The 14,847-nt window shown below is 41.4% G+C and overlaps 1 protein-coding gene across 1 annotated transcript in view; it reads right to left on the bottom strand.

The window, feature by feature from the left end:
- Positions 1 to 14,847, bottom strand: part of LOC115330400 — a 41,139-nt gene that overhangs the window by 19,851 nt on the left and 6,441 nt on the right. Inside the window, exons 2-4 of the mRNA XM_042293938.1 lie at positions 11,026 to 11,183; positions 6,925 to 7,004; positions 1,276 to 1,278 (exon numbers count right to left, since the gene is read on the bottom strand). Coding sequence (XP_042149872.1) covers positions 1,276 to 1,278; positions 6,925 to 7,004; positions 11,026 to 11,183 — 241 coding nt within the window. The remainder of the gene's footprint in view (positions 1 to 1,275; positions 1,279 to 6,924; positions 7,005 to 11,025; positions 11,184 to 14,847) is intronic.

Below are 14,847 nucleotides of genomic sequence, written 5' to 3'. Positions count from 1 at the left end.
GTTGAACTACAGTAGTTTGAGTAGAGTAGTTGAACTACGTCCAAGTCTGCGCTTATTGTTGGCTATCTTTGGCCCCCGAGGTCGTTCTGGAACGCTTCTTCTTCTCCTTTCTAATGAGAGTATTGTTTCGTCCTGAAAATCCCCGAACCTCGCTTTCGGTCAGGTTGCACCAGTTATTTCTAGAATGGTGGATTTGTGCACAAATAACATTTGCCTGAATTGCTCAAACTCTCAAGCGATGTTACTTTTGCGCCATAAAACTCCAATCTACTACAACTGCTCAAGCGATATTATCTTTCCGAAGCAAAAAAAAAAAGTTTTACATGTCATATTTACTGGGATTTGCTGTCTCGCGTAAAAAAAAATGTCGACACAGAATACAGTTTATTCTGACTTCTGCCAAAAAAGACTTCTAGCTTCATGGGAGCGCATGCAAGTGTGCTCCCTGGACGTCGTTCCGCTTTGCGTACGCACCAGCGGAGAGAAAAAAAAATCCTGACGAACGTTGAAGACTGTCCTGTTTAGTGAGGACACCTCTTGACTCAGATAAGATATTTCGAGGTCATATGTGTTTACAACCACGACATAATGACCGTGTGGACAAATAATAATGCGGCTATTTTCCCAGGTAGCCTATTTTAGAACTGAACCGATGAGGACAACAAAAATGGCGCAGCGCTCGGCTGACATACCCGACCGCTGAGTGAGCGTCGGCTCAGACTTGTATTCTCCCGTCGCCTGCGGGGAACGCGCGAGGGGCCCTCCAGCCTGTATGAACAATGCAACATGCACGGTGGATCTGTCCAGCACCTGCTCAGCATAAAGGCCGAAGTGGGTCAAGCTCACATTTTTTGACAACTGCTTTCGGGAGAGATGCAGCCTGTAGCGGCCGATCAACGTCACTTTGTCCATTATGGGCACTGCTTGTGGGCAATATATTGATTGTTATTTCATTTGAGGTACTGGGCCGTCCCATACTTTCTTTTTGCCACTCAAAGGACCCCATAAACAACCATGTTAAAATGCAAATAAAATCATCTAATTTTGTGCTACTTGTGAGTTTCATACACTGTCTCCACTACTTTAGCTTCGGCTATTATTTCTGGTGGTATAAGCTGTCATAAGAGATGGGAAATATCAGAATTTTTACACGGCGTTCATTATAAGAAACAAGGCTTCTTATGTGTCCGCTGAAAGGAGACAATTTGGATGACGTAATGTTTTCTGCGTACTTAACGCCATTATTTTTAGAACATTTCGCTTTAGTGCGATGACCGGCTATGCAGATGCTTATTTTACAGCAATCTGTAAAATAAGCATCATCGAAAGTTCGAAACACATGCTCCAAAAACAAAACAAAAGCAACACCGTGATTAAGTTGAAAAAATTCAGTTTATGTTTTCGGGTGTTTGCTGCAATGCACTCTATTTGACATGTCACAAACCCAAAAGGACATATTTTCTGTGAGGAGGTCTAGGCAGTGAAAAGTTGTTCTGGGTTGAAACTGTCCCTACTGTAGACTGACAGTTTTGCCACCGCAGTGCGGACGCTAACGTGGGATCTTAACGTTCATGATGCAATAATTATAAATTTTGCCATGAAACGATACTGAACTTAAAGATTAAGCACTTCAAAAATAATGCTGACAGAAGTATGTGAACTGTATTCTAACATACAGTGCCTCTGAACGGTGCGTTTTTTTTTTTCTTCGTTTAGTTTCAAAAAGTACAAGCGAACTTCTCTTGCAGTCGCTCCTACGCAAAGCTTGCTGACGCAGTTTCGGGAAACCACGATAATGATATACCACGGGTATACCTTCTGAACTGTCGTGACTGATATTTGAATGGGGTTCATGTGTTGGACTTGAGCACTGCGTTGACACTGCACTTGGGCTTAGCCGCAGTCGATGCCTTGCGGGACATTCAAATATTGGCTGGAGCCCAATCACTGCAGTGACGGCAGGAACAGCCAAATGTACGGAGCGCGGAGTGCGGCGCGTGCACCGTTTATTGACAACCGCTGCGCATTGCCGTAATGATCATTCACGGCACATCATCTGAGAGAAATACATAGGGCAGGCGAGCTGGTTCGAAAAGAACATGCTGTATTTGTAAACCCTGGGACGGAGAAAATAGAAAAAAAAACAGACAACACTGCTCATAGTCTCAAACTCGTGGCCGCTTTTTCGGTTCAAAGTGCAAGAGCAAGTTGTTTTTATTCAACATTTTTTGCGACTACACGTGCGTGGCCAGAAAAGCTAATAAGTGTTTGATAGGTTATAAACTGGAGGTATCCGACGATAGTAGGAAGCAGCTTTATGGTCCCTTTATCGCACTCCTGTACGGTGATAATCCGAATCCAAACGGGCAGTGGCCGGGATGTAACTCAGTAATTCTACAAAAATAATTTTTGTAATAATTAATAAAAGCTAAAAATAATTTTAAAACTTCCATAAATATTTGCTTCTCAAAGCAAAAACTTTTTTTTTTTTTTTTTTTTTACACAGGCGTGGTTCCATATACAAAACGTCAGAACAAGTCTGGTCAATGTTTTATTAATTGCTCTGCTCTCCCATAAAATCACGATGGAGAATACAGAGCGCGGCCTAAAGAAGACGAAGTAATTATGAAAACTAACGTCAAGGTGATCTCTCCCGAGGCTCTAAAATGTTTTCGCTGAAGCTTTCCCACCGTACGCTCACAATGGAGGCAGGTGCGCCAGCACCCGTCCGCTCCTCTATAATCCCTTACGTCCTCCAACCCGATTTCGCTAAGCTAGGGGAAGGACGGACTCGACAGGTTTGTTGTTCCCTTCTGCCCTTGGATGAGCATTGACTTTCCTCTAAAGTCCGGTTCACAGCCGTGTCATCCCGTACCCTTATGGCGTCACCGGCGACGTGGTACGGCTACGGTGTTGTAATAAAAGAAAAAAAAATTATAAAAAATAAAAAAGCAACAACTAGAGGTTCAGGGCGAGGGAAAAGTACGCTGGGGAGGGGGAAGCAGGCGGAATGGTGGAGAGAGGGGATGTTCCCTCTCTTCCGCTCCAGCAATCCGTCTGCTTCCTCCTCCCGTCCTACCTTCAACGGCGTGCACCAGTGTCACTTGTTCGTGACTTCCAAGACATCTACAAAAATTATCGTTGTTGGTGGGAGTCGAACAGAGAAAGGAGTGCGCCAAGCGTTTTTAGAATCGGCCCTCAAGGTGCTCGTCAATGAGACTGATGATTCAGGTAAGATGTGGCGCTTCATATTTCTATTAGTACAAATTGCTTAGAGCGTACTGGTTCCGTCAAATTATATTTAAGGCCATTGGAACAGTCTGGTGTCGACTGGTGTTATAGTCGAATAATTCGTGCTAGAAAACAAAAGTCGCATAGTCAATGGCTTGCCGAAATTGGCGAGCTCATGTTGTGAGCTAGAATATTCTCGGAATATTTATTTAGGTTCCAAAATGTTAAATACCGAAATATTGACATAGATATTGGCTTGTCTAGAAAATTCTTGCTTAAATAAAAAGACTACAAAATGAAAGAGCTCTCAGGGGAAATTCAGTAAACCATTCATGTATTAGTCTTTCAAAGCATCTCAATCGCTTGGTTACTAGCAGGGCAAAACGTCGGTAAAAAAACATGTTAGCACGATTAAATATTTTCTCTTATTCAATTAACTAATTGATTAATCGGTTTCGTTTATTACCATGAATAATAGACTAAAAAAGTCAAAATGGGATATTTGGCTTTCGCTGAATATTGTTATAAACGGCGCAATGTGCAATTCAGGATTTTAAATCAACCTTGATGTGTAGTTGAAATCAGCCAAAAGGCATTCACACTCCCAATTTATTACTCCAGCCGCGGAGGCAAAGAGGTTCCTTCATATTCTCCGGCAATAGCGAACTGCTTTGATTATGCGCTAAACGGACTCTCGCCAGGCGCTGTACGTTGCTGGGACACGTATATCTTCCACTTGCATTACGGCGAAGAAGTGTTTATCGTTGGTGATCTCTTCAGGACTTTGAGGGAATGCGAAGAGATTGTTGTTTTATTCACTAGGTAGTAGGGTCCTTGTTTTATCTATGCTTAACATCTACTATATTCAACCTTTTACGCTTCTTCAGATTTATACTAATTATTTCTAACAACAATATTAATTTCAGACAATCATTTTTGTTTCCACAGATTCTCAACAAATTTGAGCAGCGCAGTGATAAGATGCCTTATTAAAGCCTCACTTTTTTTTTGAGCCAAAGTCCTAGCAGATCCTTGAACTGACATGGAGAAGGTGGGCTCACGAAGGACGCCTCGCTATTCCTCAGACATGCGCAGCTGGAGCAGAGTATAGCTAAAGCAACCGACCAAGAAAACCTACCCATCACAAAAATGCAGCGAAACTCGTGTCGATGTCCTCACAGAATTCGCGGTGGGTTATTCACTTTGATCTACAGAGCTCTTCAAGCGAATGACGCAGCTTATAACTCTGTTTGAATCGAAAACGCGATCTGCGCAGGACAATATTTTCCTTTTCCTGTGCGTGCCTGGCGGGGTTCCTTACGAGTCCTGACAAATTACGAAGTTAAACTGGCCCAGTTTTCTAGCTTAGTACATGACCAAATCGTGTGCGACGTTTCGAGAATTGGCGTAGCACTAATTGTCCAAATTGAGCTAAATTCATATTCGAATTATATGCCTCCCCTAAACATGTGCCCGCTTCGTACTAGGCACATGAAGGTCATATGTATGTTAAAATAATTTAAACACTACCTGTTTACTTCATCTTGTGATATGTGAGCATTTGGTGAAAGGCCTCAACAGTCTATGCAAAGTTAATGGCTGCGAACATCGAAATCATTACGTGACATTAAAATAAGAATTATGCACTCACACAGCATACGGAAGCAGGCAATCACTGATTATTATATCTAAATATGAAAAATAATAGAACGTATAATCATGATCCATGTTTGCATACTTTTTTTTAAGTGTGGTACTTTATTATATTGCAGGTTCCAGGAGAAAGATAAACTCATCCGACGGTCCTATTCTCTACAGAGGACGTCTTCTATTCTGCACCTGTCCAAGTCCAGGTGGAGGACCTGTCGGTGGATGTTGGCGACGTCATCCATGGCTTCAGCCTCATGATCTATTGAGCTTTGGATATTCAATATGCAACGGGGATCAAGTCCGCATTTGGCTCTTTTTGAACGTACGATCGGGCTGAAAGAAACACCACTGGAAAAGGTTGCCCTGAAGCTTCTTGGCAGGCTACAAGCTTTTACTAATTATTTTTTAAGCTTTTGACCTGTATCAAGTTTTTGATTTTACAATAAAAATGTGGTTGACAATATTGTTGGCTGACATGACTGGCAGGACTTTTTTTCAAATATCTGGATTGTGTGTTTCTAGAAGTTTTCAGTTAAATTTTGATGCCGGCACGTTGCCCGTGGGTATTATTCTCTTATCCCTGCAACCTCCTCGAAGTGCCTCCTTAAGGAACTTGACGCGCAAAGAATTCAGAACTCTCTCGAATGACAGCCGATTTCAGGAATCATCGCCCCTTCAGCACACCTGAACGAGCCAGTTAGCTGAATCTCGGGGTCTGAAAAAGTGCCCTCACTGTTTGGAGCTCCGCGAGATCCATGGTGTACAAAAGTGACCCCAAAGTGGGGAGTCGCGGAAAACCTCGGGGGTTATGTATAGTGTCTGACGGCACTCGCAATTATGGGGATCACGCGAATCTCTAGGTGTAAAAAAGGGCACCAAAAAGCACCCAATTTAGGGGGGATCAAGTGATTCCCTGAGAGTTATACGCGGTTCTCAATAATGCCTGAATGTACGGGTGTCACATGAGTACCTGGGTGTAACAAAAGGCGTCGAAAAGCACCCTATTCACAAGGGATCCGTTGACTCCCTGAGAGTTGAAAATAGTTCCAAACAATTCCTCTAATTAGCGGTGTAACATAAGTACCTGAATGTGACAGAGGGCGCCAAACAGCACCCGAAGTAAGGGGTGTCGGTTGAGGCCCGTGGACTTTGAGGGGGGTGCTACTTGATCCCGTATATCTGGGGAGTACTTGCAATCCCCAACTTGAGAGGATACCACAAACACCCCAGGGGAGTCACATATGGGACACGGTCTAACTCCCCTGAGGGGAGCACCCGTATACACCCTTTTTTCTTAGAGTGTAGTTTCAACCACAGAGAATGGGCTCGAACACGGTTTACTGCCCCTGGAGTCGAGTGTTTCTTGGAAAAGTGTATACTCAATGAAAACATTTCTAAAGGGGAGCAACATTCAACTTATGGCATCCAAGGGGAACTTCAAGCAGCCATCGAGTTTTTCACTGCCAATATTAAGAATCTGAATGTTTAGGATATAAAGTTCCATGACAGAAAGGTAGTTTGCTACCCGTTTCAAAATTACACAATGAAGCGCAACTAAAAATTGGTAATTTGTAGCAAATCGCTTCCCGGCACAACAGGGGCAAGCTCCTATGACACTAAGCAGGTGCATTATTCTTAGAAAAGAAAAGATTAGAAGTGGGTAAATACAAAAGAGGATTTGCTAATTTTTGATTTGCTGTTTTTTTTTCTTTTTCTCTTCTGGAATTGCCTTTTCTACAATTTGTACCTCAGCTTGTACTAAGGCACTCTACTTCACATTCAAATGCACTATTTTGGGATTACAATTAATTTTTTTTAACATTTCCTAATGAAGTCACATCTTTTCTATGGCTTGAGGAGCGTAGGATGCTGTGTAATTGGTAAGGCCGAAACTTCGGAATTTATAATTCCCAATAGCGAGTAATTCGTCCGAAAAATTTGAATAATTTTGAATGAAGGGTTGAAAGGTTAACCTTCTCAGGCTATACCCGCCCCCTCCCCCCCCCCCTTTTTTTTCCAAGCGTGGTTTGAGTATATACATACCTTCGAAGTTTGCCCTTATAACGTTTTCAAGCGGGTAGTCAGTTTGATTCAAAGCTCTCACTTGTATTGTGATATTCTCGCTGAAATTAAAGTAATTTACGAGCAAGTTAATTGTAGAGGATATGCGCCGAGAAACTAAATGAGAGCAGAAGACGAGAGCGTGCGTGGACGACAGAACGCCGAACTCTGATTGGAACGATTAGTGGGTAGAACTAAAGCAAGCTGACTTTGTCTAACGTAGTAGACTGCGTAACTTTCTGTTACGCAGAATGTATTTTCTTAAAAATTGAGACCTCCTTCCACTCTTTTAGTATTTCAGTTCGCTACAGACCTCCTTCTAAAAGATACGGGCATTCCCTTCACGAGCTCACATCGACAAGTTGGCGCGAGCTGCAGTCTAGCATTATTTTGCATCGTACGAGATATGAACATAGATTTGCTGAAAGATTAAACATCCTATATGTTTGCGAGTACCCTAACGCTTGCTGGTGTAGGTTTTGAAAGCGTTTTCAGTGCACCAACAATATAGGAGGTGGTGGGCGGTAGACTGGTGTCCTCGTGCATTTACTCTATTTGTGTCACGACGTTAGACGCAACACTGAAATAGGCAGTAATTTCGCAAAAAATGGCCGACTATTTTTTGTTGGGTGTCAAATGGTATGACAGTCTGCCTCGGCAGCGGCTGCGAAAAGGGATCACATCTTTCACATCTTTGATAAAAAGATGTAGGACAAATTAGCTTTGTCATACGTTTGGAGCTCTTTTCTCCGAGGGACATCGCACGCTGATGTTTACTTAACATTTGTATACGACTCTTTCAAGGCGAAGGCACAGCGCAACGTTTAGTAAAAATACGAAGCCCAGATTGCATTTGGTTAAATACTCAAATTTTAGCTTCCGTCGCTGGTGAAGATTTTCGGTGCGTTGTACGCGAGCTCCTCGAAATGTCAAATCGCGCGCGGAATTTCACGCAGCGAGGAACGAGGTCAATGTCCACGTACGTTTCGCTACGCGACTTCATTTAAAATAAAAAAGATTCCCAGAAATTCGTTCCAATATTTCACAAACTTGGTCCCTTGTGAAAGGTCTTAGAGGTCACTAAAGTTAGAGCTCAATTGGTGACGCCATATTTAATTTTTTTTTCGACAATAGTAAGGAGACCGCGGAAAAGCTTAACACCGTTCTTCGCCACTTCTTCAGACAAATCACCCAGTCGCTCTGTTTAAGAACTGTCATTGAAAGATACAAATTACCCGTCTGCTTTTCTTCGTGATATGGATGAAGAAGCTTGGGAGTCGGTTTTTTTTTTAGTATGAAGTGGACTAGATGATCTGGAGCCGATGGAATTGCCGTTGGTTTTCTTCAAATTAACCTTTCGTCTTTAAAACACTTCTTTTCATGACTAACGGTTTCATAAGGACACGTAAGATTAAGAAAAAGATCAAAGCGGCTATTGCTCAACCCATTTTTAAGGGCGGAAACCAAATGTGATAGAGAATTACAGCCCGATATCAATATTGCCTGTCTTCGTAAACCTGTTAGAAAAGCACCCATTTCTTGAGATGAGCAGCTTTTTTGCGCAGCCGCCTTATGATATCCGAATCGCAATACGGTTGAGTACTTGAGAAGGGCACGCAGCTGCTCTTAGACGAAATATCGATTATTTGAACGCAGCGTTTCAGGATACCTTTTTTTTGTTTTTGTGCATACCGTTAACTAGTCGATTTGGCTGGGTAAATTGTTTAATTTTGGTCTTCGGGAGCCTTTCTTTTTAACTACCGGGCGTTTTCAGAAAAGATTGAACAAACATGTTCGGTGACCATTTTTAATTTTGATGAAAAAGATATATTTTGCTGGCTTCATGCCCAGAAGAATAAAACCAACCCTTGTTTTCAGAAAAAAGTTTTTGTCTTTGCGAAGAAAAATTGTAAACAACCTCTGAGTCACGTGCGCGTTCTGGGTATAACCCGATGTTGAGATTTCGGGCGGCGTTTTCTAAAAAACTGTTCTGGCTACGGGTCTAGAAATATTCACTGACAAATTAGGTTTAAAAAGGATTGACAAAAAGTGTTAATCACCGAGTATTAGGGTAGTTTTTTTTAGCAAAAAATAGTGCACGAACGCTCTAGATTAAAGAATACGTTTTTCCGTTTTAAACCTTTGCCAGTGTATTGCTTTGTATATAGTTAATATTTGCATGAAATAATATTGTCCTGGTTAACGGAAGGAATTTACGAGAATTGCTCACACAGGGGCATTTAACTAAAAAAAGCATTATTTTGAAAATAAATTAAAAAAGGCCATATTTAATAGTATTAACACTCTCTGAAATTGATGTTTATAATATGTATTAACAGAGTCTGCAAAAACATAATGCAATATTTGTGTGGCTTTTACGTTGTACAGCGAGAAATACGGCCAAATTCACGCTAACGCGGTTGCCATCAATGGGGCGTGCACTTACCCGTTCATCACAATTTCCTTATTATTAAAAGGCGTAAAACTGCTACGGGGTGGTCAGGAAAAGACAAATTGACAGCACAGAGGTGGATGGTAGTTTGTAGGGAAAATTTCGTACACATTTTCCTACAACCGACCCAAAAATGCCCATGGGCCAGAGCGATCGAGGTGCGCCACCCTGTAACATGCTTCGCGGTGCCTGTTTCAACAGCCGGCGTATAGCGTCTCCGTATACGCGGCATAAAGGAAGCAAACAGAGCGTCTTTGCAAACAGGTCAGCCTACAACCCTGGCGGTAACATGACATAGGAGGTAGGGCGCGGCAGAACCTGAACCTGCGCCTCCTGTGAGCGCCAATATATGCGCCACCGAGGGCCGCGCAAATACTACAGGCTGTTTTTACTGCTATGAACTGGTTTCTTGACAACTGTATCAAAGTTAACGCATGAAAAGCTAGTTTAGTATGTTTTATAATTTTTTTTTAAAACAAACTGTGACGAACATTTCTGTCTTACTTCGTACCTCTTATTGTGCTTCTTGTTCCTGTACGGCGGTTTCTTATGTCAATTCAGTGAAATACCTTGGCGTTTATTTTGACAGCGACCTTGCTTGGAACACCTACCAGTCCTATATTTGTAGCAAACTCAGAAGTGTTGCCTGGCTTCTGTACACCAATAGACATCTTGCGCCGATCTGTGTGCGCGGAGATATTGCCAGCAGTCTTGCATACGGCGTTTTAAGATATGGAATTAGATATTTTTTCAATTGCCCCATAAGATGGCAAGGACGAATCATTAATAGTCTGCGGAACTTGCTAAAGAGCGTGGCGTAAAAATGTGGTTTGACAGAATGCGGAAATATTTTGAGTATCTTGGGTTACCTTCCTTCCAAAAGTTGTTCGTGAATTAAGTAATTTTGCGCCACTTTTGGATGGATGATTTTAAAAAAAAAAGAACATATTCATGTCCTCCCGAGTTCTAAGGGATTGCCCTCGCTATGTTGTGTCTCGTTCTTATACTCGCAACGGTCAAGCTATTTGTGATATTTATAAATCCCGAAAATATTTAATTCACTTCCTGGTGACATTTTTACGCTTACCTCAAAAAAGCAACTAAAAAAATTCCTGATTCATTGAATTCTACATTAACTATTCGTTTTCTTACCTTTATTTTGACAACCTTGTCGGAACCTTTTTATTTTACCTGTATAAGTATATCTCTAGAATGTTTCATCCGGTCCACTGTGATTGACTATCCCTGTCCGTGGCATGAATATATCTCTATGTATACTCTTCATGTATCTCTACATGTACCTGTACATATGTGTATAATTTTTCTACCGTTACACTGTGATTGCCAAACTCTATGCGTGCCATGTACAAAGTGACTGACTGCCCCCGCTGCCCCCCCCCCCCCCCCCCCCCCCCCTGGAAAAAAATATGATTGTTCATCTGTGTTAGTTTGTTAACTAAGTATGTATATAATGATTTACTGCCTCTTCCGGGCCATGCCCCACAAGCCTACTTTGGCTTTGACGGGCCCGAAAATATCGAAAACAAACATGAAAGCAGAATGAATAATAATAATATTATTATTATTATTATTATTATTATTATTAGTTAGCTGATGAGTGAAGTACTTACTATTCCTCGAATTCCGGATCGTAACTCATTATTGTGTAATTTGCGGTTTTGTTCATTTTGTCTGATATATTTACTGTTGCAGAGATACATTTCCCAACAACGGGAACGTCGGTGCGAAACAACAAATAATACGTATCATTTGACGTTTCTTCTAGGACCTGCAATCATCAAAACGAAACATTTATTATTATTTTTCCCAATATTACGAGAAGACGCATGGCAGGGCCAACTAAATAGGGCACTTATACCCGTTCCCTTATACAAGCGCACCTCGAATGCCATTTACAACGAATGACATTCGTGTGATCAACGAATGGGCTCGCGATCTGTCGCGCGTGGAACGCCCCACTCTCGGGGTGTTCCACGCTGATTGGCCGATCTTTCAAACGTCATTCGTTGTAAATGGTATTCCAGTTACCCGTGCGGCACGGGTATTACTCACATTTAAGCATTCGTATCCTGTCGGCAATAAAAATCTGGTATTGCCCCACTTTAAATCACAGCAAAGTAATGGTGTTCGTCAATAATGAATGCATACCCTTCAATGAACGCTCAAACACAAAGAACGAATCGAACGCTTGTATCACTAATATTGGTTTCAAAGCGACTACAACATAAATGTGCTCGCGCCATTAGATGACTTGCAAGAGTGTATTTTTGTAACCGTACAGCATAATTATATTTGTAAACATCTCTAGCACGCATATGTGTATATGATATTTTTTTAGTACTAAAATGCATATTCAGAAAATGGATTTGCGTATGCTTTTATGCTTTTAGCAAACGATAGTTGATGAGTCTCTACAGCTCCTTGGATTTACGTTTAATCATAGTTCAGTCATTTCTGCTTTCTTCGTTTTTTGTAATAAAGTAGTATGGTTTCTAAAAATGATCGGGCGATAATGTGCCGTACTTTTCGGTCTATAATCAGCACCCGGTGTATAGTCCGCGGGGATTAATTTGGAATCAAAATAAACGATTTTATTTAGATAGTCCTCAACGGGTGCATAGTCCGCACTTAGTGCATAGTCCTTTCGATTCAATTCCGGTTCAGTTTCGGGGAGCCAAAATAAAGGTTCGAACCGGTTCGAACCGGTTTGAACCGCTAAACTGCGAATACATTTTGCGCGTTGTTTTGGAAATTGGCACTATTTGAACCGTAAAACGAGTAACTATGTTTTTTTTTAATTATTATTCGTACTCGTCACTTTTATTTTCAAATATGAAATATAAAAAAATGTCGATCTTTAATCTCGACGATACAGTAAATAAAAAGCTAAATTAACATTGATAAACGTCGTGTTTAAATTACTCATCTATTCGTTCACCTCAGTCGCATATATTTTACTTGAATCGAAAGGTCATCAGTCTGGTAGGTTGCCTAAAATGCCCGCGATCGGTACAAATTTAAGTCGCAGTATCAAAAGTTGAATTCTAGTTGTTTCTTAACCTTAGGACATAATTGCAGCGCATAAAATGAAGAAACTGGCACCTCCTCACCATATATATTGTGAAATCTAGTTTACAAAATACGTTTCATAATATATATGGTGACGGCGCAACTGAGCTAAAAGCAACACTATTTTCAAAATGTTACGAAAGTTTTAGGACAAGTTCTTTCATTCTACCTTTGTTGGACACACTGAGCGGCAATCACAACGTTTGTTTTCCTGACCAACATTGTTTACAATCAGCACCGTGATGTAGGCTAATAATCATTCAGAAGAGAGTGATCAAAGTTTTTCACTCTAATCTAAACGCACCTTCGTACTCGGATCCAATTTGTCCTAAAATAGCGCCTACCCACAAGAATATTTTCGACATATCCTGGCGTTTGAGGTTTGTTTTTGACAAGATTCAAGTCAATACAATTTGAAAGTAAGCGTCACCTTTGCTAACTTGTCATTTATTGTTAAAAAGATCATATTGATATTTCACACTCTTCTCAACATTGCAACTACTTAATTAGTCACTTTCTGACGGTCTGCGTGCGCAATCATCATAATTTGTGCCATGAACACATATGTCAGGAACAGATTTATGTGTCAGGAACACATTTATGAGTCGGAAACACGTAGTTATCTAAATGAACTACAAATTCAGAAATTTGTTTAAGGCTCTCTCAAAGCATTTATAGACGTGCATATCGGAGATAAAAACGCCGGAAAAGTCTTGCAGGGCATATTTCAGACAATTTGGGGTGCATTTACTTATGATGTATATCTTTAAGGCGACCGGCATTTATTTATGTTGGCAAATTTTCAGTCAGTAAATGTATTAGTATTATTATCAATATATTCGACTGCATGAAGTTCACATAACCACTGCTGCTCACAAAATAGATCTGAAGGCAAATACACTAAATCTGGTGAAAAGGAGATAATAAATAGTATTCTAAAAATTTCATACACAACGTCTTATTGCAAAAAGAAATGCATAGAGATGCATGAAATAATGTTCCTAATTACACATGAATAGCGCGAAGGGCTGACATTATATTTCTAACATAAATCCCATTTTAACATCGGTTTGCACGAGCTCGTAACTTAGAAAAGTACTGCATTAGCAGGCTAATATTTTATTCGGTTTTACGTGCACTTGTTTTGGGCCCTCACTTTACAACGCGGTATTTTATCAGTCAGGCGCGCTCTATCTTTGTATTAGGCTGCCTCATATCATTGCGAGATTACTGTATATACTGCACAACTTTACAATTTGGACATTCACCTTTGCTAGTGTTGAGAACATCGCATTTCACCAGAAAACAGAACTGTTTAATATGTGACTTGAAGACATCGCCATAAATTTATCGCGCAAAAGACTATAGTGCAGGAAGGAACAATGGAACAGGGCAGTCCCATTGTTTCTTCCTGTCCTAGGTAGCTAAACTCGTGGAGCAAAACATTCTTCGCTTTTGGACCAGAAGAACGCTGCAAAGTTTCCTCCTTCCTGCGCGCGCTCAACTTCGCAACTTTTGACGAAAAATCCCCCGCGATCCCTAGGCGGTGCACGAGAGCACGAGACAGCGCGGGGAGGCGAGCGTTCACGCCGCTCGCTGTACGTCGTCTTTGGGCTCTCTAGCGCCGACAATCCCGTCATGCCTCGCCCAGGCGAGGAGCGAGAGCAGACGACGAGAGTTCGTCTGCTACGATGAGGCATTCGCACACCGGAACTGAAAGAAAAAGTTGGTTTTCTGCTCGAAATCGCGTCCCGCGGGCCAGAAACTGAAACGCGAGCTTGAATTGTAAGTCTCTGATATTTCACGAAGAAAGGAATCGAGGGCCCGTCTTTTATTTGCGAAATTTGAGTCGTTTTGTAGCCGTACAGACGCTGAAACCTACCAGTGTGTAATGAAAGGCCCAGGACAACCACAGGGGCCGCGAGATCTAGCATCATTTGTGTATGGGTGAAAAGTGCAACATTTTTCGACAAAGCTCCCACAGCAAAAACCTGCGACGGATTCACTCAGCGTCCGGGAAGGCTAAACATGGAGACGTTGCCCGAGACTCAAGCAAAGTCATATTTGAACGGCAGCTATCTCGCCCCGTCATATTTTGTTTTGAGAAAGCTCTCGTTCTCAATGCCAGGGAAATAAAATGTCTTACGAAACGTATTGCTAGCTGTTCCAAAGAACTAGATTTAAGCCGTATCCTTTCAGTTATTCACTCATAATATTATGCTTAAAACGAAGCAAGCTCTTGTGCGTACAGTGCCTTCAATTTCCTCAAGCGTATGCTGTTTTGTAATCAACTGGTTTCGGAAACTTACGCCGTCAGTAGATATCTCTGACTGCCGAGTTGCTTAAGTGGAAGTCATCGCAAA

The sequence above is a fragment of the Ixodes scapularis genome, unplaced genomic scaffold (genome assembly GCF_016920785.2).
Source record: "Ixodes scapularis isolate PalLabHiFi unplaced genomic scaffold, ASM1692078v2 PGA_scaffold5__190_contigs__length_132052651, whole genome shotgun sequence".
Lineage (NCBI taxonomy): Eukaryota > Metazoa > Arthropoda > Arachnida > Ixodida > Ixodidae > Ixodes > Ixodes scapularis.
This window is presented reverse-complemented; position numbering and strand designations above follow the sequence as displayed.